Genomic DNA, 22,624 nt, shown 5'->3' on the forward strand with positions numbered 1-22,624 from the left:
GATTTTCTATTTGTGTTTATTTTACTTCTTGACAAATAAGAATTCTGCATTCCCTGGTCAGTTTTCCAAAATTCTAGTGTCAATAACCTTTTTATTGATATTCCCTGTTCTTATGACTAAAAAGAAAAAAAAAATCCTTTATACTGTATTTTCAGCAACGTCAGGTCTATAACATTTGATGCTTGTTCAAGTTGTCAGTTTTCAGTCATGACACATAAGAAAGGCAAGTTTGAATTACAAACAGCTTTTGCACTTGTATGCTGTCCCTCTACCTAGGAGAGGAGGCTGCACTACCAGTAAAACAATGTAACCTTGGCAAGCAGCCCATCCTTGATGTTATGAACGCTAGGCTCTGTTCCTCTCCAGCTTGACCACTGTAGGTTCTTCTTCCCTGTAGCCTTAGGAAGGAGAACACTAGTTTCTCATGGTCACTGCTGCTGTTGAGTGGGATCCAGAGGAAGGAGCTCAGAACTGGAGTTCATCCTGAGACCAAAACAGCCAGTAATGGGTGGCAGAGGGGGACCTACACTCTGCACTTCTGGAGGCAGATAAAACATTACACAATACACAGAGACTGACTAGATCTAGAAGTAGCCTGGACTTTGGGTTACTTTATTGATGAGGTTGTGGTGGGTGGTCCTGCAAGATGTCAACCTGCATGAGCCGAGTGACAGCATTACGTACTATGTCACCTGCCTGGCCTCTAAAGACACTTAGACTGGAACCTTCTGGGATGTTTAGTATTTAAGAGGAGCAACAATAAAAGCTCCCCCGTTCAAGGCTGAAGAACCCTACTAAAGTCAGAAAGAATTAAAACATTTATTGGGCATAAATATATTACATATACACTACAGATACAGTTAGGTATTACATATAGCATAGTATTTGCAAAATCTATACATTAAAATTGATATGGCAGTTTTAATACAATGTATATGAAATAATCTAAAATTTACAAGACAGGAAAACATATGATTTTTTTTTTCTCCTAAAGTTGAAAAGCTTGGAATGTATGTCCAACAGTGAGGTAAAACATTTTGTCTTTCAATTTAAAGAATTGTGCAAGGATAACATTCAAACACATTCTATTAGGGCACTTGTCAAATTTGACACAAATACTGAATGATTGTAGCCAAAGAGACAGGGTCAGAAAATGTCAACATCTCAAGTCTGGTTAAGAACAAGGCAGATAATATGCAAAATAGCCTTTAAAAAAGTTTTCTCTTTAAACATTTTTCTTGGAGGACAAAGGGCAGTTTGCTTCATATGACTGGAATTTCTTGTGTCAGGGATGCGTTTGACATACAGAGAAGCATCAGAGCATCAGAAAGCCACTCACTCATTCCTACGTATGGCAAAGGGCACAGAGAAGGTCAATAGAACACTTTATTTTATTGTTCCTTTGTAATGGCAATATATATAGTTATATATCCATAGCACATATACAGATCTGTGATAGAGAATAGTGCCACGTAGAGGAATAATTTCCTAACTGAAGAGACTATAATGAATACCAAATAATGGGAGAGCAATAGAATAAAGTGCTGTCTGCTTGTGTGTCACACACTTCAGCTTTTTGATAGTAACAGAGCATCGAAATCTCTGGAAGATCAAAGAGATTTTGGCCTGAAGTATAATTTCCTTTATAACAATTCAGCCAATTCAGGGAATTCTTTACAGCAGCAGTGCTGATGTGCTTTTTTTTTTTTTTTCCACTGAATTTGCCTTCACCTGCTTGCAACTGTCTCAGGAATTGCAGATATGACGTCACAGTGGGCCAAACGACACACTTAGATGAAAGGATGAGCTTCTGAAGGCCAGAGCTTTGGCAAAAATATATTTACCTTGATACCATCAGTGTACAAGTCTAATTACACTAATTATCATAGTCAATAACAAAATACAGAACTCTCTAGTACATAACTATATCAATATAGGCACACAAAAATGCATTGATCTTAGCACTCTTCCAGGAGATGAATATGGTTTCTGGGTACATGTAAACCTTTCAATCACTGATAATGGAAATTTTTTTTTTTTTTTTTTTGGCATTTAATGAATTAGATGCTCTTATCTTTAAAAACATAAGAAAAATGTCAGAAGGCTAATACTACAGATGTTGCCAAGGAACTAAACAGACCTAAAATTACAAAAGTATAAAACACAAAATATAACATGCTAGGAGGGCAAATTAGTACATAAGTACATTTAAAAAATTTACAATAAATAAAGATTGCACTGTAATTGGCATTTAAAGTACTGTATGCAGAATATAGTATAAATAAACCCAAAACAAAATAATGTTGGTTTCCCCATGACTTTGGTATGGGAATATTATAAGCTAGTACAGGGTACTTACTGCATCATAGACAACATAGACCAAGCACAAAATAGCTATGATCAAGAAAAACCAAGGAGCAAAAATATACAAAAAATCAAGAAGAGGGGATCGGCTGTGTCTGTTGCACCCTTTTGGAATACAGTTGCACCTCCAACTCTTAAGTGTCCCTGAGGTACTCGAACATTGTGGACTTGGTTGAGGGATCCAATGACTTTGGGTTAAAACTGATTACCTCATGACTCTAAGTGAATCCGTGAGAGTGATTCTCCGCACTCACATAGCACCGGTGGATCCAAGGTCTCTTAGCACTTACAGATATTGAATCCCCATTTGATTTGATTTCTCATGCATGGGAAAACAGGCACAGAGAGGTCACAAAGCAGATTAGTGACAGATCCAGGGAGAGAATCTAGTAGGCTCTTTAGCCCCCAAACACCCTATGCTCACAACCAGTTTTCACTCCCTCTCTACATGCGGCCAGATCAAGACCCAGAAACAGAAGGACAAATGTAAATGGTTCTCTTGTGGTGGGCTTTCAGTAAGATTTTTATCTACTGCTACATTAGTATCATGGGCACTGAAATACGGTCTTGAACTTCATTCTTGTCACTGACACCCCGGAGAATAGCCAAAGGCAAGTCTTTCAAATACGATGGGCTAACACGTAAGGAGACAGCTCACGACTGCCATGGGCTCTCGTCACATAATTCTGGTCAGACATAACAGAATATAATAACTCTAGTGATTATATTAGAAGTCGTTATATACAAAGACAGACAGGCAAGTTAAAGCAGCTTTGAAAGTAGCTGAACAAGGAAACAACTAACTATTGCACAATGCCCTCTTAAAGTTACTGCTATGGACCGATGTGGAAATCTACAATGCTCCATCATTTATAGGTGCATTTGGTTATGTGATTTCTTAGACAGGCAACTCATAGTGTTAAAATCATAAGGGATACAGAGTAGTAAAACATTTTAAAGTACACACTTTGACTTAGATGAACTAACAGTTACATAACTGAGTGACGTAAGGATGGTCGAGGTGGCCTCCTCCAAAGGCACACTGAATGTTCTCATGTGGTAATACTCTGACAACACCGGAATCTCAGCCCTGAACTAATACACTGTGATTCTGTTAAAAGATATAGATGATCAGGAAATGACTGTGTGAATATAAATTACCGAACTGCAACACACAAAATGATCAAAGGCCTGCAACAGACATCAGTGGAAACAAGACTAGAAGCAGACTGGAAAGCTTGAGAACGCAAGCTCGCTGGACACACTGGCTCTCAGTGTCTGGAGCTTGCCTGCTGCGTCCTCATCCTCTTCTTATTTATTCCTTTATTTATTATTGTTTAAAAAAAAATCCAGTTTAATCTCTTCCTAGTTTTGCATCTCAAATAGGTGCAGCCAAACACTGTTTCCCCTAGCTAAACGTGTAAAACAAGGGAAGTATATAAATCAAAGAACAAAACAGCATAAAAAGGGGAGGCTCTGAGTGAATGTGTATTAAAACGTGTGGTGTTCTGTGCATACCTCTGGTCTGCTGGATCTACTTCATTAAGAAGTACTGTAATATAAAGGCAAATAGAATGGACAGGGTTGCGAAGCCAAGCACGATGAGAGCGGCAAACTGTTCGTCGGTAGGCATCATGCCTTTCATCTTGGCCTCGTCCATGCCTCCCAGGTCCCCTGTAAGCATGACCTCACGCTGTTGTAACATGAAAGCTGCAGAGGGGCTGAAGGCGCCGCTGAGCTCCTGAGACGTGTCCACACAGCGGCGGCAGGCACACACGCGGAACCTGTAATCTGTGTTGCTCTGGAGGCCTGAGATTTGGAATGTGGCTTCTTCTCCCTTGTATACCTTCAAAGAAAGAAAAAGTCACAGATGAGAGACTCGGAATACCATGGCTGCCACAGAGATGGTCATGTCCACCTGGAGCCGTGCGGATACTGATTCAGACAAACCCCTAACAGCATCTGTGTTGTTATGGAATCACCCTGTGAACTTACTTGGAACAAATCCAAGGACTTGACTTTGCCAGAAGTGGATGTAGCTACCATGTTAAGTAGCTCAGAGACACAGAGCTAAATGTCCATAGTGCAGGCCACCTTCCAGAAGAGGCTTAACACAATAGATCTCTGCTTTCATCTCCAAAACAAATTAATGTTTTTAAACTGAAGCAATAACCACTGATACTGGTAATAAAACACAGAGGTCCTCATCACCTTCTATACAGATAATTGGCTAACGGGCATACCCAGTCTTCTGGCATTTCAACATTACCTATGAAGTTCACACTCAAGAACCATGCAGTCAAGTTACAAACAAAACAAAAGAAAACAAAACACCACTGTCTCCCCTCACCCCCCATCCTCATACTGTAATAAGAAAGTTTAAGAGTTGTGGTGCACCTTACTCTTGGCTATTCTCGCCCTCTGGACTACTGGTTCAACACATCTGTAACTTACACATGCATATGGCCACAGTCAAGATACACCCTGCTTCCCCACCAGGGGTGAGCATCACTTTGGCTTCCAGGGCTGCAACTTGCTTTGCCTGTAGTCTAAGTTCATCCCCACCCACCCCTGAGAGAGAGAGGGAGAGGGAGAGGGGGGAGGAAGGAGGAAAGAATGGAGGAAGGAAGGGAGGGGAAAGGAGGAAGGAGTGAGGAAGGGGGAAGAAGGGGGAAGGAAGGAAAGAAGGGAGAAGGGGGAGAGAGGGGGAAAGGAAGAGGGAAGGGGGCGGGAGAGAGATCTTTCTCTCATGGTTAGCTCAGGACTCTGCACCATATTTTCTTTTCATGGGCATTTGGATTTCTCCCAGTTTGGAGGTTTTATATGAGGGTGTCATGGACATCCTTGTGCAGACCTCTGAGGTCTTAAGTTTTCATTTTTTTTAGGACTGAAACTGAGGAATAGAAAGGCTGGGTCTCAGGGCAACTCTACCACCCTCTGGAAAGACTAAAGTCCTGTAGTCAGTGCAGGCAACCAGCCCTCCGGCACTGTCCCTTCCCTCCACTAGGGAACACACATTCCTCACTCACTGTTTGGGTTTCTGCAGCCGCACAAATGACATCTCCTACCAAAGGCACTCTGCGTCTTTTCATGTGTGTCTACAGCATATTTTAACCCCTGTTGTGCAGAGAGCACGCCTTCTGCTCTGATTTACAGGCTCTCTAGAACCTGGATCTAAGTCCTCGGGTAATATACAGCTATGGAAATTTAGTCTCCAGTGGTTTTGTGTTTTGCTTACCTGAAGACCCTTTGATGCAGTTCAACTTATTAAAAATCATCACTGGAGTCAGGTGTTCTGGCACACACCTTGAATCCCAGCAATCCCGGGGGCAAAGGCAGGTGGGTAGTTGGAGCTCTGTGAGTTTGAGGCCAGCCTCATTTACAGAGCCAGTTCCAGACCCCAGAGTAACATAGTGATAGGCTGTCTGAAAAATCAAACAAAACCCAACAAAACAGCCAACCCAAACCCAAAGAGAAATACAACTGACTTAGTGGTTTACTCGTGTTCCACGAGTATAACATTTTTCTTGCATTAAGGACCTGGGGTTCTGAGCTATGCTCCGCTGCCTAGACCCCAATATAATCCTGAGGAGGTTTACTGTGCTGGCTGGTCTTATGTCAACTTGACACAAAATAGAGTTATCTGAAAGGAGAAATTGAGAAAAGATACATAAGATCCAGCTGTAAGGCATTTTTTAAATTAGTGATTGATTTGGGAAGCCCCCCCCCCCCCCCATGGCCTCTGTATCAGCTCCTGCCTCCAGGTTCCTGCCCTGTGTGGGATCTCATCCTGATTTCCTTTGATGATGAACAGCAATATGGAAATGTAAGCCAAATAAACCCTTTACTCCCTCCCTAACTTGCTTTTCTGGTCATGGTGTTTCATCTCAGCAAGAGAAACCCTAAGATACTATTACAGGGATTTGAAAATATCAGTTTACTTAGAAATGATCATGCTTCAAACTAACAGGGGACTGAAGGGAGCTGAGGAAGGAGGCTTTGTGGAGATCCATTCTTGTGGTACAGATTCTTAGAAAATAATACATTAAAATTATATGAAAATTTATGGTTTACATTAGGACAGATGGGGTGGGGGTAGGGGTGAGCGTGCGGGCAGGGGCTAGGTAGCTGCAACAAAACCAAGACAGGGGAAGGTTGCTTAATGAGTGTCTTATAAAGGGACATTAGCAGACCTCTTCCTGAGTGACCTTGTGTCTCCCCCAACCTTCTTGAGGAACAACCACTCCACTTATTCTTGGGAATGTTAGGGGATCTGGTATGCAGCATCTACAACCATTCGCTGAGGGAAAGCTCAAAGACACTGACCTGGTTTGAATGTCTGTGAGCAACCAATCCCAGCAGCTCTTATGAGCTGCCACAAAGCCACCAGGGCCTCTGGCTGTGCCTGTGTAGTGTGATTTCCCAAGGGGGTTTGAGACGCCACACAGATGGCACTGGCGAGTCATGATGTCTCATATCCCTTTGTTCTCGTCCATTCTGACAGGGCCCCCATTATGAGCCTCTTCTCCTGCCTCAACTCAATTTAAGAGGCAGTGCTCCATTTAAGATTCTCTTATTGAAGTCACCAATCATAATATTGTGAAAATAAGTATACACGTGAAAATATTTATTTATTTTTTTTTACCAAAGGTTATTTTTCCTCTTGATTTGGTGCTATATTTTAAACTCATTTTGAAATGTTTATTCCAAACAGGAGGCTATAAAGTAATACTCAGATAATCAAGTGAGGAATCCAGGACTTGTCCTGAGGAACAAGTCGCATAGCTGAAATCCCCTGAACAGCAGTGCACGCTGGACTGCTGTCGGCTTGCATGAACACCTTTGCCATTTTGCCCCACATTCATGGTACAACCACATACTTCCCTCTCATGACTAGATGGGTGTGAGGGCAAGATGCGACAATCTGAGTTGCCAGGTTATTAACTGAGGCTTGGCAAACTGAATTAATTCTCCCAAATCTTTGGTGCATGGGAGGCAGGTGTGTCCTCGGACATCCCACGGCTCAGGTGTGATGTGCTAACCTGTAGGCCTCTCCTGTGGAGGGAGCAGTGGTGGGTGAACTCTGCTACTAAAGTGGATGAGGCCCAGCAAGGGCGCTGGGAATACACTGCTGCTCTCTGCCCAGGGTGGACTCCTCCCTCTCAGCAGGCCTAGCAACAGTGCTGATGGCTGAGGTGTCTCCAGAGCAACTATGAGTGCAGCACTGAGCCGGGGTCCTATGCCTGCACTCCAGGAAATCATATTCACACCAGTACTATATTCTGAGGATGATACTAGATAAACATATTTACAGACATGCCGACTAATTAAAGATGGTCTCCCTGTGTTAAAGGTTTTCTAACTGCAATAAATTTGAGCAATAGTTAGTAGAAAATGTTTTCTTATAATTTGTCAACCCTATTCCTGTCTTCAATGTTTATATTCAATATGTTGTGGTAAAAATTACTGATGTCTGAACAGAGATTTGTGTAATTCTGCTTATTTTTTTTTTTGTGCTGTGCAAAACCACACATGAGTTGCGTGTATATAGAGAAGTTTTCACCCTTTTTTAAAAAAATATTTATTTATGTATTTAAAAGTATACAGTAGTAGCTGTCTTCAGACACACCAGAAGAGGGTGTCGGGTCCTGATACAGATGGTTGTGAGCCATCATGTGGTGGCTGGGAATTGAACTCAGGACCTCTAGGAAGAGAAGTCAGTGCTCTTAACCTCTGAGCCACCTCTCCAGCCCCCAGTTTTCGCCCTATTCAACAATGGTTTGCAGTTATGCCATCTGAAAAAATTGAAAAACTTTGAAAAACGGTTTGACCTTGGAATGTTCATTAAGGAGCAGAGAAGAGAGATATATGCACGCACTTGAATGTCGGGTGAAGAGTTGGTAAGGATTTAGTTCTTAGTTAATAGATGCCTGTGTAATTATTACAACAGGCTGCTTGTTTCATAGTGAGAACAAAGGGAACCTGAACCAAAGGAAAGCTAGAACTAAAACCAGCTTGAGTAGGTGCTGAGGAAAGGAACTGGGCCTGCCCGTCTAGTGGTACCACCATTCTTTCCATCCTGAAGCTACACCGTGCTCTAGAACCTGCCTCCCCCATGTACACAAGCAGCACTTACTGAGTGCTGAACTCTGTGCCAGTCTCAGAAAAGTAAGCCAGCATCACTGAAGCGCTATCACTCGGACCCTGTGATGGTAGGTGTGAGCACTGTCATGGAGGTGTAAGCAGTGGCACTCAGGGCCCTGGCTCTGCCGTGGCTGCTGCATGGCAACAAGTGCTCCCCATTTGCTTTGGCTTTGATGCAAGAATTCAGAGCCCGTTGCCTATTATCCCACACATTACCCAAATAGCCTTCATTCCCTATCTCACGTCAGGACAAGGAACGGCAATTCTCAAAGCATCGCATTCAAGTTAATGCTTGCTGCACAGAGAAAGGAAAGGGGAAAAAAAGAAAAATGACAGAACACTCCAGACCCAGTACAAACTGTGCCTTACGAGCCGTGTCAACTGTGGCTTCTCATATGTTACTACTGTCCTTACCCATTTCTTGGTAAATGTGGGAAACATGTGGAATCTCTGTTTATGAAGCCTGCCCTAGAATGTTCTGTTCTTGATGATAAACAACTGTCTGTAGCCATTTATGGTAAGAAAATAATCTAGAGCAAATATGATTCTATCAGTACTTAGTATGGGTCTAAATATGTAGCAGTAAACAGGGGGTTCAGGGGCTACTCTAATCAAATAGAATACAGCGAGTAGATTAGTTCTCATTTTGGCACTGGTGGCCACGTGCAGAGACTAAGCACAACATGCTTGCTGCCCCTGTGTCTGCGAGGCAGCACTCACTGCGCTTTGAGAAGCAGAACATTTTTCCAAGAACAGGTGGAAAAGAATAGTACATGGAACAAAAGGTTTTAAAAACACATCGATGAACATGTGGTGGATGTCCGGTTGAGAAATGAGCCACCGTTAAGTATTAAATGAGAAAGCAAGCCATTTCCTGGCCTGCCACTGTGGAATGGGATGAGGCCTATAGCTGAATCTAGTTGGAGAATGCTTCTCTGATAAGCTGAGCAATGGTTCCTGGAATGACTAACTCAGAGAGGGTAACAGGATCAGAATGAGACAGGAACGTGAGGGAGCCTACAGCCTTTGTTCCTGTGCCAGAAGAATGAATGGTGGAGGCTTTGGTGAAATCATCTGTTCATGGGAATCAATACAAGCAGATGTCAGATTGAAGATCAAGTTTTTGCAAGATGTGGTTAAAATAATCCAGTCATTATCTAATGCTCATATTAACAAAAATATATGAGAATATCCACTAGCTTCTTAATATTTTAGGCATATTTTGTTTACAAGTATTTTAAAAATTATTACATAAAACACCAGCAAGAAATTTGAGTAAAACTCTAAATCAGATTTTCTTCTCTTGTGTGTATTTGAAGACTCAAAGGCTAAAAGCCAACCATGCCAACATTTCTCAGGACAGGTAACCTTGATCTTCACCCTTTTGAGTTCAATACAAATGGATTATGAGGCGTGCCAAGTGAACGGGCCTCACTTTCCTGATGGAATGAAGTCTTGTGTCCCAATTTCACTGAGTAGTTGATATATGTTCCAAGGGACATCACAGAAACCCTACAGTCTCTGAACCTGTTAAAGCCAGTGACCTGACAGCGGGTTACCCCGGAAGAAATTAAGGATCAAGATGTGTGAAAATAGTTAAAACCAAATTCATTATTGGCTGTGCTAGAATGGTGTCTTCTCTTCAGTAGGTTTGACTGTGATCTTGACACATGGACGGCTGTGTCATCAGGAGCCTGAGTCCCCATCCAACCATCTTAAATCAGGATCTGTACTCTAATGGGTTTGCAGCAGGTAAGTATGTACATCAAAGGGAGATAGGACACAGAGCTTCTGAGTTCCTGGCCTTAGAGTCTTCTGGTCATCCCCCTTATCCCCCCATTGTCCATTGTCACTTCTGTAACAAAGGCAGAGAGGACACAGGACTTAATGGCTAGGCTAAGACGCCTTCTTCTCCGGAGTTACTTCCTTTTTCAACCATACAAAGACTGGCGCAGGCAGATTTGACAAATAGACCACTTGAAACTCTTTACAAGTTTACGCTTGGGAACTGAAAAGCGAGGAAGAACCCCACCAGATAGGAAATCAAAGGTAAATGCTGAGAGCTGGTGTCAGGCCACTTCGACCGCTGGCTGGCTGATGGGCTGATAGGCTAACTAACAAGTATGTAGCTTACTCCATTGCTCATGGCTGCCCTTGAGGCAAGCAGCCTGGTGCTTGGGGGCCACACATGGGCAAACACTGGTCCTTACCTGCTTGTACTCAGATTCTCTTCCAACCAGCACCTGAAGAACGTAGTTCACAGGGTCGCCTTTCATCGGTGGTACTGTCTCCCAGAAGATTTCACAGGAATTTCCTTCTAACTGTGTCACTCGAGGTGCTACAACACAAAGCACACAGCTGTGCTCAGACCCCAAAGTCTGCAGCAGCAGTCTGTGCTCTAACACTGTTTGTGAGACCCAGGGACAGCACTATGGTGCTTATGTCCAGCCTGAGAGGGAACCTTACTTGGCCCGCTTCCTGTTAACCCTGCTCAGTAACCATGAAGAAAGGACGAGAAAACCTACTCATCCTATTCATGTCTCATCTGTTCACTAGCTCATTAATGAATAGGTAGCTTGGGTCACAGCTCACTCATCCACCCACCCACCCATCCACCCACCACCCACCAATCCACCCACCTACCCATCCACCTACCCGTCTGTCCATCCATCCACTCACCTACCACCCATCCATCCACCCAGTACCCACCCATCCACCCACCTACCCACTACCCACCAATCCACCCACTTCCCACCAATCCACCCACCTACCCATCCACCTACCCGTCTGTCCATCCATCCACTCACCTACCACCCATCCATCCACCCAGTACCCACCCATCCACCCACCTACCCACTACCCACCAATCCACCCACTTCCCACCCATCTACCCACCTACCCACCCATCTACCCACTTCCCACTCATTTACCCATCCATGCATCCATCCATCTACCCACCGTCCTACCCACCCATCCGTCTGTCCGTTCACTCACCTACCCACCTGTCCGTCTGTCTGTTCACCCACCCACCCACCCACCCATCTATTCATCTACCCACCCATGTGTCCATTCATCTATACATCCATCCATCCATCCATCCATCCATCCATCCATCCACCTACCCACCCACCCATCCATCTATCTCCTAAGGTTGCTGATCACCTTCCATAAGGTTTAGGACACTTTCCATATACTAGATACTTTCTGGGTGTGGAGATAAAGATCAAGTCTGTTTCTAAGGATGCTAAGGCAATGGTAAAAGGAGAAGAAAACACAATATGGGATGGGCAGGGGAGGAAACTGAGCATGTGACTAACACAGGAGGCACCGAGACCCAGACAACGGGCAGCACTGAGGGTTTAAAAATGTTGCCCTGCATTGATATCTTAATTTACTCATCTATTGGCTCTGGCTCTCATATCTGAAGCTAAATCTGTAGTTAGGTACTTAAAATCAATTCCCTCCCCCATGTTTGTGGGCTGGAGAGCAAACCTGAGTTAGGCAAGCACTCTGCCAGTGAGCTACATCCTGGGCCCTTAAAATGCTACAGATTTTAAGAAGGAATTTCTCATAGCTTATGTCCGATTTACAGCCTAGATCAAGAGCTCCTATTTTTCTGTTTCGTACCTAGAATGTCCATTTCCTCTCTCCTAACCCACTTCGACTTTAATTTCTAATCATATACAGTTATTTTAAAGGCAGCCATTTCTACTTGCCATTCTGTAAGACATAATATTATTTCCGAAAAATAAAAACTTTTTTTTTTTTTTTTTTTAAAAAGAGCTTATATTGGAATCACTCAGCTAAAACTACAAGCAATTTATGGAAAACTAAATAAGTAATCTTCTCAGACTAAGCAGATCTCCAGCGGAGGCAGCAATTTCCTGACTATAGGAGCCAGGGGAAGAGCCTGGTCATGTGTTTGAAGACCCTGCCCCCATGAGGCAAAAGCACTATGAATCCCTGTGTTACTCAAGCTTCTGTAGAGTGACTCTTGCTAAAGATCACTCTGAGAGGTAAACTTAGCTCTCCCAATGTTAGACAGACTCAAGGCTGGCAGCAGCAGCTTGCAGAACACCTGCTAGACACCCCCTCTCCCCAATAAAGCACAGCAAACTCAGGTTCTGTCTTTTCTAAAGCCTGGAGGTAAAGGTGCACCCAAGGGCTGGGCATTTACTGCTAAAACAGCACATGTCACACAGAGAAGTGGCTAAGGTACGTGTGGGGCAGGGGAGCAGGGTGAAGGTACATCTGGAAGTAGCCCTGGAATGAGCTACACCAAACCTGGCAGATACGGAGTTAGACAGGACCTATGTTTTGGTGATCCCTTACTTCCTGTAATTGACACTCTGCTCTGGACACAGGGGGCCTCAACTACTTCATATGGAAGCTGCCCTTAGGGTAAACACAGAGGCCCTTCTCCATAGTGAGTAACAGCCCCCTGCCCAACACACACGTGCGCGCGCGCGCACACACACACACACACACACACACACCCCACACCAACAGCAGGTCCATTTGGGGCACTGGCTGGCTAAGACAATGCTGCTTTGTCTGAGGAGAAGTTCCAGGGACCTGGGTGAGAGTGTGGCTTCTAAGTGGAGAAGGCCCAGGAGCACAACTGCAAGTTTTGGCTCCTGTCACCATGAGCCCCACCATGCATGTCTGCCACCTGCTCCTAGCTCTGTGACTGTAGACATGGCAGGCTTAGAGGGCTGGCCCCAGCAAGAGTGGCTCTGGTGACCCTCCTTGATTTAAATATCGGTTGCTCTGAGGCTTCTGCAGGACCTGATGATGGTTGCTGCCATGGGTTTCCAACAGAGTCCTCCATGAAGAGGCTGTGCCCCCATAGGGCAGTGCTAACATTGCCCCAACTGGCCTCTAATTTCCAGGCACTGAAGCCAGCCAGAGATGAATGCCACCCTCTGAGTGCCGTAAGGGAGGGAGACACGGGAGCCAGTTCTGACAGTCTACTACTCGCTGCTAACACCGAAGTTGCTGTGACTATCAGCTCCTTTGTCTATTATACTTGGGGATGAGAATATCTTATTACTATAATTTTTTACAATAAACATTTATATAGACTACAATGGCCCATATCTGGCATTTATTCCAGATAACCTACTACCCAGTTTTCCTTTTTGAGAAATTTTGAGTTCATTTTGCTATTAGAAATATGAGGACTGCATGAGGGTTTCCTGCTTGTAGACTTAGTGCATCCTCACTCTCCCTGGGCCATGCAGCAGGGTCTGCTTCTACACACCTTTGAGGGTGGGAGGGATGCTTTTGGTTGTGCTGAAGGTGTAGGTTTCTGAGAAAGGCCCCTCCCCTGCCTCGCTCGTTGCCTGGATCCTGAAGGAGTAGCAGGTAAACTCTGTCAGTCTCTGGACCTTGTAGGTGTGGCTGGGTCCTCGGTAGATTGAGATAAACCTAGAGAGAAAGGAGCAGAATCCATTAACCATCTGAGTTTCTCTCAGTGATAAGTTATGATGTAAACCCGAAGAAAGATTGGGGCTAACTTGAGTGCTTCCTGCCATCTGAAGTACCCACTTGCTATGTTATGTTGTTCAAGGACTAGTCCTTGAGGGTACGGAGTTCTGGAGGGCAGCAACAACTCTGTGAAAATGGGAGGGTTGGGTAGTGAGATATGGATAGACTGAACAACTTGAAAAGAAAAAAACCCATCAGTCAACATCACTGTATAACGTCCAGGCCCTCTCTAACCTTAGTAACTGAGTTCTTAAGCCCTGGCAGGTCCACTTAATGTTCCGTGTTTTGCTTCAGGAGAACGTGTCTTTTACTGAAGGCCGAACATCCTTAATTTCAAGGAAAGGCAGAGTCCAGGTTGAAACCCACAAATAACCATGGCAACCTGCTTAGCACGCTCGACACATTACTGCACTAATGAAGACACCCAGCTAATGTAGAGGCAAGCGGCTACTTATTAACTCAGCTCACCTGGGCTAAACTCGCCAGCGGGAGTAATTGCCCTTAATTGTATCGCAGATGGAAGTCGTGGCTTAAAAAGTGATGCTCTTAAATCTCTATTATGGTGCCAGCAAATTAAGCTCTTAAGAGTTTGGAGAACTCTTTCCAGTCCTGCCATCCTCCAAGGACAGCATTTCCCTTAGACAATAGGTTTGATTCATATTTGTGCCAATGTTCAATTATATACCTAGGCAGAGGCACTCAAACCCACTAAGAGACACGACGATGCAGACTGAGCAAGCAGAGTGCATACGATTCTCAAGTACATCCCAAGCCGCTGTTTCCACACTCTGGTCCTTTCGTTTCTTGCGCTCTCTTGTAGCAGTGTACTTAAACTGGCACTCCAACTTATAAACAAGCATTGCCGAAATGGCTAATGGTGATGGGAGATGGACAAATGTGTCGTTAGCCAATTTATCTACTGACTCAGGTTCTGAGACAGCACTGCCCACATCTATGAGAAAAGCTGAGTTAGTGGAGAAGAATCGACTTCAGAGTGAGGAGATTTTTGAAGCTCTGAGCCTGGAGTGCTGCAGGTTGCAGGTATGATGTTGAAGCATCTTGCTGGCATTGATGGCAGAATCTGCATGCCATAAGAGAACAGCTGGGGACATCGGGGCCCTGGGATAGCAAGCTGGGGTCTGGTTCCACAACTTCTAGTGGAAGAAGCCGAGAATGTCAGGAAACAGGCTAACTCTCCCTCTTCATAACTCCAAACCCAACATACTTCTGGCCAGCCTCGTTCAGCACATTGTCTCCTCCGGCAACGAGACATCTCGGTGGGCTTGGTTCAGTGAAAGCCATTGCCACTTTGTCTGATCTCTATCCCCACAAAGAGGATACGGGAGCAGAAGGCTTCTCCTTTTTAGTTTTAAACTGTCTATGAGAATGGGTGGACTAGGTGGCAACTAGTTCCTATGTTGTGCATTTAGCCAGTTACAGAGCAGTTCGTGAGGGGAGGCAAAAATTGTGGCCACAGTCCAGGCTTGCCCCCGAGTGAAGTGGGGATGGCCTGGGAGGGGAAAAAATGCCAAGGGTTTGGGGCAAAACAGCCAAACATCCACAGTATTAGTGTCACACACAAGGGCCAACTAAAGAAGTCCTGTACCCTGGGGATGTGAGTCAGGAGAGGGACACACAGGTCTAAGGTCAGGAGGCCGGATTAATGAAGCAAGATGTAGCAGCCAATGCTTTCTGAGAACTTTCCTCCTTCTCAGTAGGGGAGGTACAGCCACATGGAGACGCCACAGCCGCACACAGCAGGCCCGTGTGTTCACTGAAAGTCCCTACTTCCCTCAGTCCACACTGCAGTCCACAGGTTTCTTATTCTCAAAGGAGAAAGAGGTGGGCACAGGGGACTGCGGAGGGGACTGTGGTGTAAGGTATGAGGAAGACCGGTGGCACAAGGACTTGGTAAGTGTATTTGTTCATGTCTGATATCACATTCTTTTACTATTTCAACAATTAAACTCATAAAACAAAGGAATTCTAGTCCACATCTGTGTCAACACAGAAATCAGAAAATGAACTCATCATAAAGTCCTGCCTCTCAATTTTGATTTTTTGAAATTATGATATTCCTATGATAACAGCCAATTTGATACTTTTTAAGGGTTTTTAATTTGAAAACTGTAAAGGGGTAAATGGCTTTATTTCTTTACACCCCTAAGATCTAGGACTTGAGAAAACCAGTTAGTATAAGCTGAGATCTGGTCCTGTGGGCTACGACACACTAGCCAGTTGTGTAGGCTCTCTGTGCCCCAGCTTCTCGTCTGCACAAGGCAAGAGCGACCTACAGAGCTATTTCGGGGCTGAGGGTGTCTGGAAAGTGTTAAAGGTGGCTATGCTATGAAATAATCAGTCTATCCAGATTAGTCGTCATTGTGTGTGCTCCTGTGCATGCACCACCTCTGTGTGCCAGAGGCCAGCTTTGGGTGCCTTCTGCTGCTTTCGATCTGACTCTGTTGCAGGACACCTCACTACCCAGAACTCATCTTTATGGCTGCATTGGTTAAGAAGACAAGGTTTAGCTTTGGTTTTAGTCACTTCCTCAAGTGCTGGGACCAAACCTGGAAGCTTAACCACTGGGCTAAATTCTGAACTCCAAGACACAGGCTTAGAAATGGCTCTGCTTTACCTCCCAAGACACCACCCTGACACCTCAGTGGACACAGAATGACTTTCCTTTTTCTGGGTGGAAAACTGGCCATGTGGGAGGAGAGGACACTCTAGGCCAGAACACTGTGTTAGCCTCAGACATGACGGTGAAGCTTCATCAGCGATGCTGTAATCTTCCCCATGCTTAGGTCTGCCAGGGAATGTGGGCAGGGACACTGTAACACTGTGGTAGCATTCAACTTGAGCAGCCATATGGAACGCCTGACACACATGGGGCCTCAGGTAAGTAACTCACTCAGATCCTGAGTGTCCTTCCTGCACACAACAGCTACATGGTAACAAATGTGTGTGGGACTTGCAGTTGCCAGTGTCCCAGGGACTTAAAAGACAGCTCATCAATCTGTGCTCAGGGCAATGGCATGCCTCTGTGAGAGTGTACTGGTGGATGCGTGCCCTCATTTATTGTTCAAACTTAGAGATATGTGAGAACCGTGAGAGGGAACCCGAAGTTGACCCAGACTTCCTCGTGGCCTGCCAACTCTAACCATTCTGGTAGGCTGAAAATGGAGAGGGTTAGATGTGGGGAAGGAGTCAGGGAGACCTCTGCACCTTCTCAATTTTGCAGGGAACCTAAACAGTCGTACAAATAAAGACTACCAAAAAGTACTCCGAGAAAGCTCTCCGTTTCTGTGAATATAAAACACGTTTGTGTATTCCGTTTGTTACAGTCCTCCAGGGAGACAGGGAGGGAGAACGATAGTCTCAGGCACACAGAGACAGGCAGAAACCTCAGCCTGAGTGCAAAACTGGTGACCTTCACCAAGGACTTTAATGAGTCAGACAAGAAGCTCAACTTCTAAACAGTCCTAAACATTGCGCTTACTTGACAGGAATCCTTACACAATCTAAATAAAGAATCAGAAGACTCCATGACAGAAAACACACTGTGAAGACAAACCAGCAGACTCCGAACAGTGTCAAGAAAGCCCTTGGAGAGCCACACTCCTCAGCTGGTATCTAGGCTTGAACATTCATTGTGAGAGCGCTATGCTTGCATCAAGTGAAACTGACAGAATAAATTCAGCCATATTACATACTTATGTGTTCTTTTACTTTAAATCATTGGTGGGCGAAAGAAAATCATGTAGAAATAGTTTACTTTAAAATATTTTCTTAAAACAGTATTCCTTTGAAAGAACTATCCAAGAATTCTCGGAATAACTTAGATCTTATGTTCGTTGTAGAAAACAAGACTTGGCGCTAAGGGGTTTGTTTGTATTGAGCCTTGCTGCTCCTGTAAGCTTTAGCTCACTACGGTTCATGGATATTAACCACGCAGCATGAGTAACCTGCTGACCTTACGTGGCCTGGAGTTCACAAAAGGCCTTCATGGTATCCTTCAAAACACGGTTCACAACAGCGACAGCTGGTCACAGATCAGGCACAGCTGTGTGATTAACACTGGCTCATCATCATCTTTCCCCTTTCCTTCCGTTCCCTGGGCTCCATGAAAGGAGGGAGGATGTGTGTGTGTGTGTGTGTGTGTGTGTGTGTGTGTGTGTACACGTGCATGCACACTTCCTATGTTACTCAAGTCGTGTTTGGAAATAGAATATATTAAAAACATGGACAGTAAATGCCATGTTGTTGTGCCAGGAACACAGAGTCCTACCACTGTGTCGAAGCAGGTGGCCACAGATGGCACTGCGTAGGGACACCTCAGGCAGGGAATCCGCTTTCTACACTGATGCTGATAGTGATGAGCATCCATATTTATATGAACAGTGCCAGAAGCTATTTCCAGAGGGCTGGGGGCTGGGGAGGAAAGTGTTAATTAACCTCCTGCCTGTATCCCTGGTTGTGTAATGTCTTTCGACTCATAAGTTAAATAGGCTGTCACAATTTTTTTGGTTAACGAATTGGACTTTTATACTTCCCCACAAAAAGAAATAAAATTTCATTACACTTAATGATGTCAATTTAACTTTTTTCAGATTTATTTACTTTATGTTTGCCCCTATGAATGAACGTACGACATATACAGGCTTGGTGTCCACAGATTCCAGAAGAGGGCACCAGATCCTCTGGAGCTGGAACTATAAATGGTTAGAACCTGCTGGATGGGTGCTGGGAATCAAACCTGGGCCCTCTGGAAGAGGAGCCAGTACTTTTAACTGCTGAGCCATCTTTTCAGCCCTGGTGCTAACTAACTTTTTATAAGTAAAGGAATGAACAGAAACCCTATGCTTACATTTTATTGCTGAAAATGCATTTTAGACATTGATATATTCCAAGAGAAATTAATTTACATTCATAGGAAGCACTCCCTCACCATTTTTAAGATTCTTCCCTGATGCTCAAAACTTCCCAGATTTCTATAGGTTTCAAGTATGTGGCTTGAATCTTGCCTCTCAGTATATAAGCACCAGAGTTTCCAGATGTTTATCCTTGTCTATTGCAGTGGCCTTACCCTAATACACTGATGGTATTGATTTTTATTCTACTTAATATAAATTAACTCAGAGGAAAAGCCCATTATCAATTCTACTCTGGGTCCAATTAGATCTCAAGTCAATCACTTATCACGCTCAGCCCTGCTTGTTCCAAGGCATTTTGGCCTGAAGCTGAGCAAGCTATCAATACTTGTTATTTTTATGATGAATCTTTATGATTTTTTTCTAAGATACTAAACTAAAATGTCCCTAAAATATTTTTTCCCTATTAATTAGAGACTGGAGCTCCAGGCATCATTATATGCACTCTGTGTACTGGGAAACTCAGGCAAGAAGCATCCTAGGCTTAGACCAGAGACCAGAGGGTGGGTATTTTTCTTGCATAGCATGAGAACCAGAACCACTCAGATCTTCTGTGTTGGATCTGTTAAGAATAATAGACCTAACCACCGCAAGGCTAAACTAATCTAATTTGTGCTTTTCTATTGAAATTAAAATCTCTGGTACTGTCTGTTCGCTGTTTAATGCTAATTCATTCTCTCAGCAAGATCAGGTCTTGCAGATATTCCATGTCCCTCATGAGGCCCAGCACACAGTAGTAATTCAAGAAAACAAATTGCTAGTTGAATAATCATAATTCAAACACTAGATGTAGACTTAGTCCTCTAGATATGAAGCTGCTGTAAGGCTATTTCATGAATATGGACCAGAAATCTTTGCAGACCAAAGGCTGGATACACAGGAAATAAATGTCCTAAGAGGCTAAGAGGAAACCAACGTTTAACATAGCAAGTCAGGCGAGCTGCCTGAACTCTTGACGGATTTACTATGAGGCAAGGCTTTGGGCCAAGCTGACTTTCAGGATTTCTTCTGTTTACAGGAAAGGGAAGGAGGGGAGGGAGGAAGAGAGGGAGGGACAGAAGGGGGTGGGGCAGATATACCAGCAAATTTCACTTTTCATCAAAGAATTAAATGTAAAGGAAGTTCCTAGTGCTTTTGTTTCTGTTTCCTAGGTCCTTTGCTTGTTCTCAATACACACAATTTTCCTTCACAAAGCTTAAAAAATAGTTTTGAATCCCTAGGTCATTTTGTGTGTGTGTGTGTGTGTGTGTGTGTGTGTGTGTACACGCGCGTGTGTGCACGTGCTGGTATAGGTTTGGGTGGGCTCATGTGGAGGCCAGAAGTCAATACTGGCACTGTCCTCAAAATAGCTGTCAACCTTCTTTCTTAGCCTCAGGACCTGCCACTGGGACCTGATGACGGTAGACTTGCTGGGCAGTGAGCTCAGGGCCCTCTTGTCTCCACCTCCTCAGCACTGCAGAAAGCCAAGTGCAGCATACATGTCTAGAATCTCAGCTCTTGGGAGGTTGAGGCAGAAGGATTAGAAGCTTAGGGTCCTTGGCTTCAGAGTGGATTGAAGGTCAGCTTGGGATACATGGAACTATCTCAAAGACAAAGAAAGAAAGAAAAAAAGGAAGGCAGGCAGGCAGGCAGGTAGGCAGGCAAGCAGGCAGGCAGGCAGGCACACACAATGCCAAAAGGGCTGTGACATATTCAAGTTTTCTCCTTGATTGTGAGTCAAGAGCTGAGGTTAAAGGCTTGGATTCAAAGGGCTGTTCATGAGCTCTTGCCTCCAGACACTCAGGAAGGTCATCTTCAAACTAAATTCAGGCTGTCCTCATCCTGTTAAATCCCAGGAAAACTATTCCACAAATAGAATAAGAATGTATTACGCTCAGGACTCACATCACTTTAATAACTTTCTGAGAGCACTGAAAATTTAATTTAGAAAAGATAAATTTGGACTCAGGCTCATAAAATTAAGAAAAATATTGTTCCTAATGGTCAAATTTCTTAAATAGCCAGTTCTATTTAGGGGAGTGATTTACTTGATGTATAAGGCAAGCCCCAGCATCTCTTCCCCCAACCCCCCATCCCTACCCTGCTCTCCTCTCACAGGAGCAAGCATGTACTGACTGCTAGATTCTGCATTATTTTCTGTCTGTCGTGTGTAGGTGTCTCAGGACAGACACACTCATTTGTACAAATTCTCCTAGACTTGTTGCTCTAGGCAGAGGAGGTGCTCTCAATATGATGGGCCACCATCTACACAATTTTCCAAATGAAACACCCTTGGGTGGCTGTCTCAACAAGACAGAATTGTAGAAAAACAGGGAGCCTTGCTACCTGGTTCTTGGACAAGTAAGGTGCCAGGTTCTTGGACAAGTAAGGTGCCAGCGTCAACCCTTCTGTGCTTTGTATTTTGAGGGAACAAGAAAATATTACCAAGGAAGGTTTTTTTCTGTTTCTAAGAGAAGCTAAGGCCTGGAAGAGAAAGCAAAGGCATGGGAACATGCCCAGCACTGGCTGTCACTTGCATGATGACTTTTGTTATCACAGATACTTGTACTTCTTAATCTTCTGTGGCTGAGAACTTCCTCCAGGTAGATCCAATGAGAACAGATCCAAAGAAATATACTCCTCAGGATCGGGGGTTTTGCATCTAACAGACACTTGATCTCCAGCCAACCTGTCAGGCGCAGCCCCACTGCCTCAAGTTGTCAGCCCCATCTTTGTTTTCTCCACACCTGGTTTTCCTGAGCAGTCAAAGTCAAGCTCTGACCTTGGAGAATTATTGGAGAATTATGGTTTGGGCGATCATGGTATAAACTCCCATAACACTTTTCTCCCATGGCACAACATTCTAGAATTTTCTGTGAGTTAATTCCATATGAGTTCTCCCTCCTTCCTTCCCCTCTTTCTATGGAAATTGTGTTTACTTCCATTCAACAAAACAGCTGCAACTCTCCACCTTTAAAAACAAACAAACAGCAACACCAAAAGACTTTTTTGGCCACTAAGAAGTGGCACTCATGGAAGAGGGTGATTATTTTGCTATGCTGCACCGAGCACAGACAAAGTTGAAGACACTACCATCCCTGGGTTGAGCTAACTGCTGAGTGTGAAGATCCTGCTTTCAGGTTCCACACCTACTCCCACACCCGATCTTGTATCAGGGAGGTTAGTGTTAGCGGCTCCTGAGAACACTTCCAACAAACACATCTCCTTGTTTGCTGTGCAGAACAGGCACTGTGACATGTCTAATGCAGCCTCGCAATTCAGGGATGTCCCCTGGATGGACTGAGGTGCACACTCTCTTTGAAACACTGGAGAAGTGTGCCGATCTATGTCTTGCTTTCATTAGTCTCAGTGACTACCTTTTATGCAGCCTCAGATTGTCCTTTACCTCAGGGTCCAGCCATGTCCTTTGCATGGGTCTCCATCCTTCAGGTCAAGGGCCACTTTTCTTAAAGCCGTTACCTGAGGCAGTGCTGTTTCCATGTCTCCCAGAGTCTCGGGGCATTACCAATGGGTAGGCCGGCTGTATAATGGGACTCAGAGTGAAACAGGAAGGCCAACGGAGGCATCCTGGTGCCCTAGCTGGTTGTCATAGGCCGTGATACTGTTTCCATGGAGCCCAGTGTGTAGCTATGGTACCTTCTCCCTGGTATTTCTCTGGATCTTCATCTCCACCAAATGCCAACGGAACTCCCCTG

The 22,624-nt window shown here is 44.4% G+C and overlaps 1 protein-coding gene across 6 annotated transcripts in view; it reads right to left on the minus strand.

The window, feature by feature from the left end:
- Positions 1–800: 800 nt before the first annotated feature.
- Positions 801–22,624, minus strand: part of Fndc3b (fibronectin type III domain containing 3B) — a 288,833-nt gene continuing 267,009 nt past the window's right edge. For all 6 annotated transcript variants that reach the window (XM_076932205.1, XM_034499558.2, XM_076932204.1 and 3 more), the window contains 3 exons: positions 13,772–13,938; positions 10,719–10,846; positions 801–4,210 (listed from right to left, as the gene is read on the minus strand). In XM_076932205.1, the coding sequence (XP_076788320.1) occupies positions 3,899–4,210; positions 10,719–10,846; positions 13,772–13,938 (607 nt within the window). In that variant the 3' untranslated portion in view covers positions 801–3,898. The remainder of the gene's footprint in view (positions 4,211–10,718; positions 10,847–13,771; positions 13,939–22,624) is intronic.

The sequence above is a fragment of the Arvicanthis niloticus genome, chromosome 4 (genome assembly GCF_011762505.2).
Source record: "Arvicanthis niloticus isolate mArvNil1 chromosome 4, mArvNil1.pat.X, whole genome shotgun sequence".
Classification (NCBI taxonomy): domain Eukaryota; kingdom Metazoa; phylum Chordata; class Mammalia; order Rodentia; family Muridae; genus Arvicanthis; species Arvicanthis niloticus.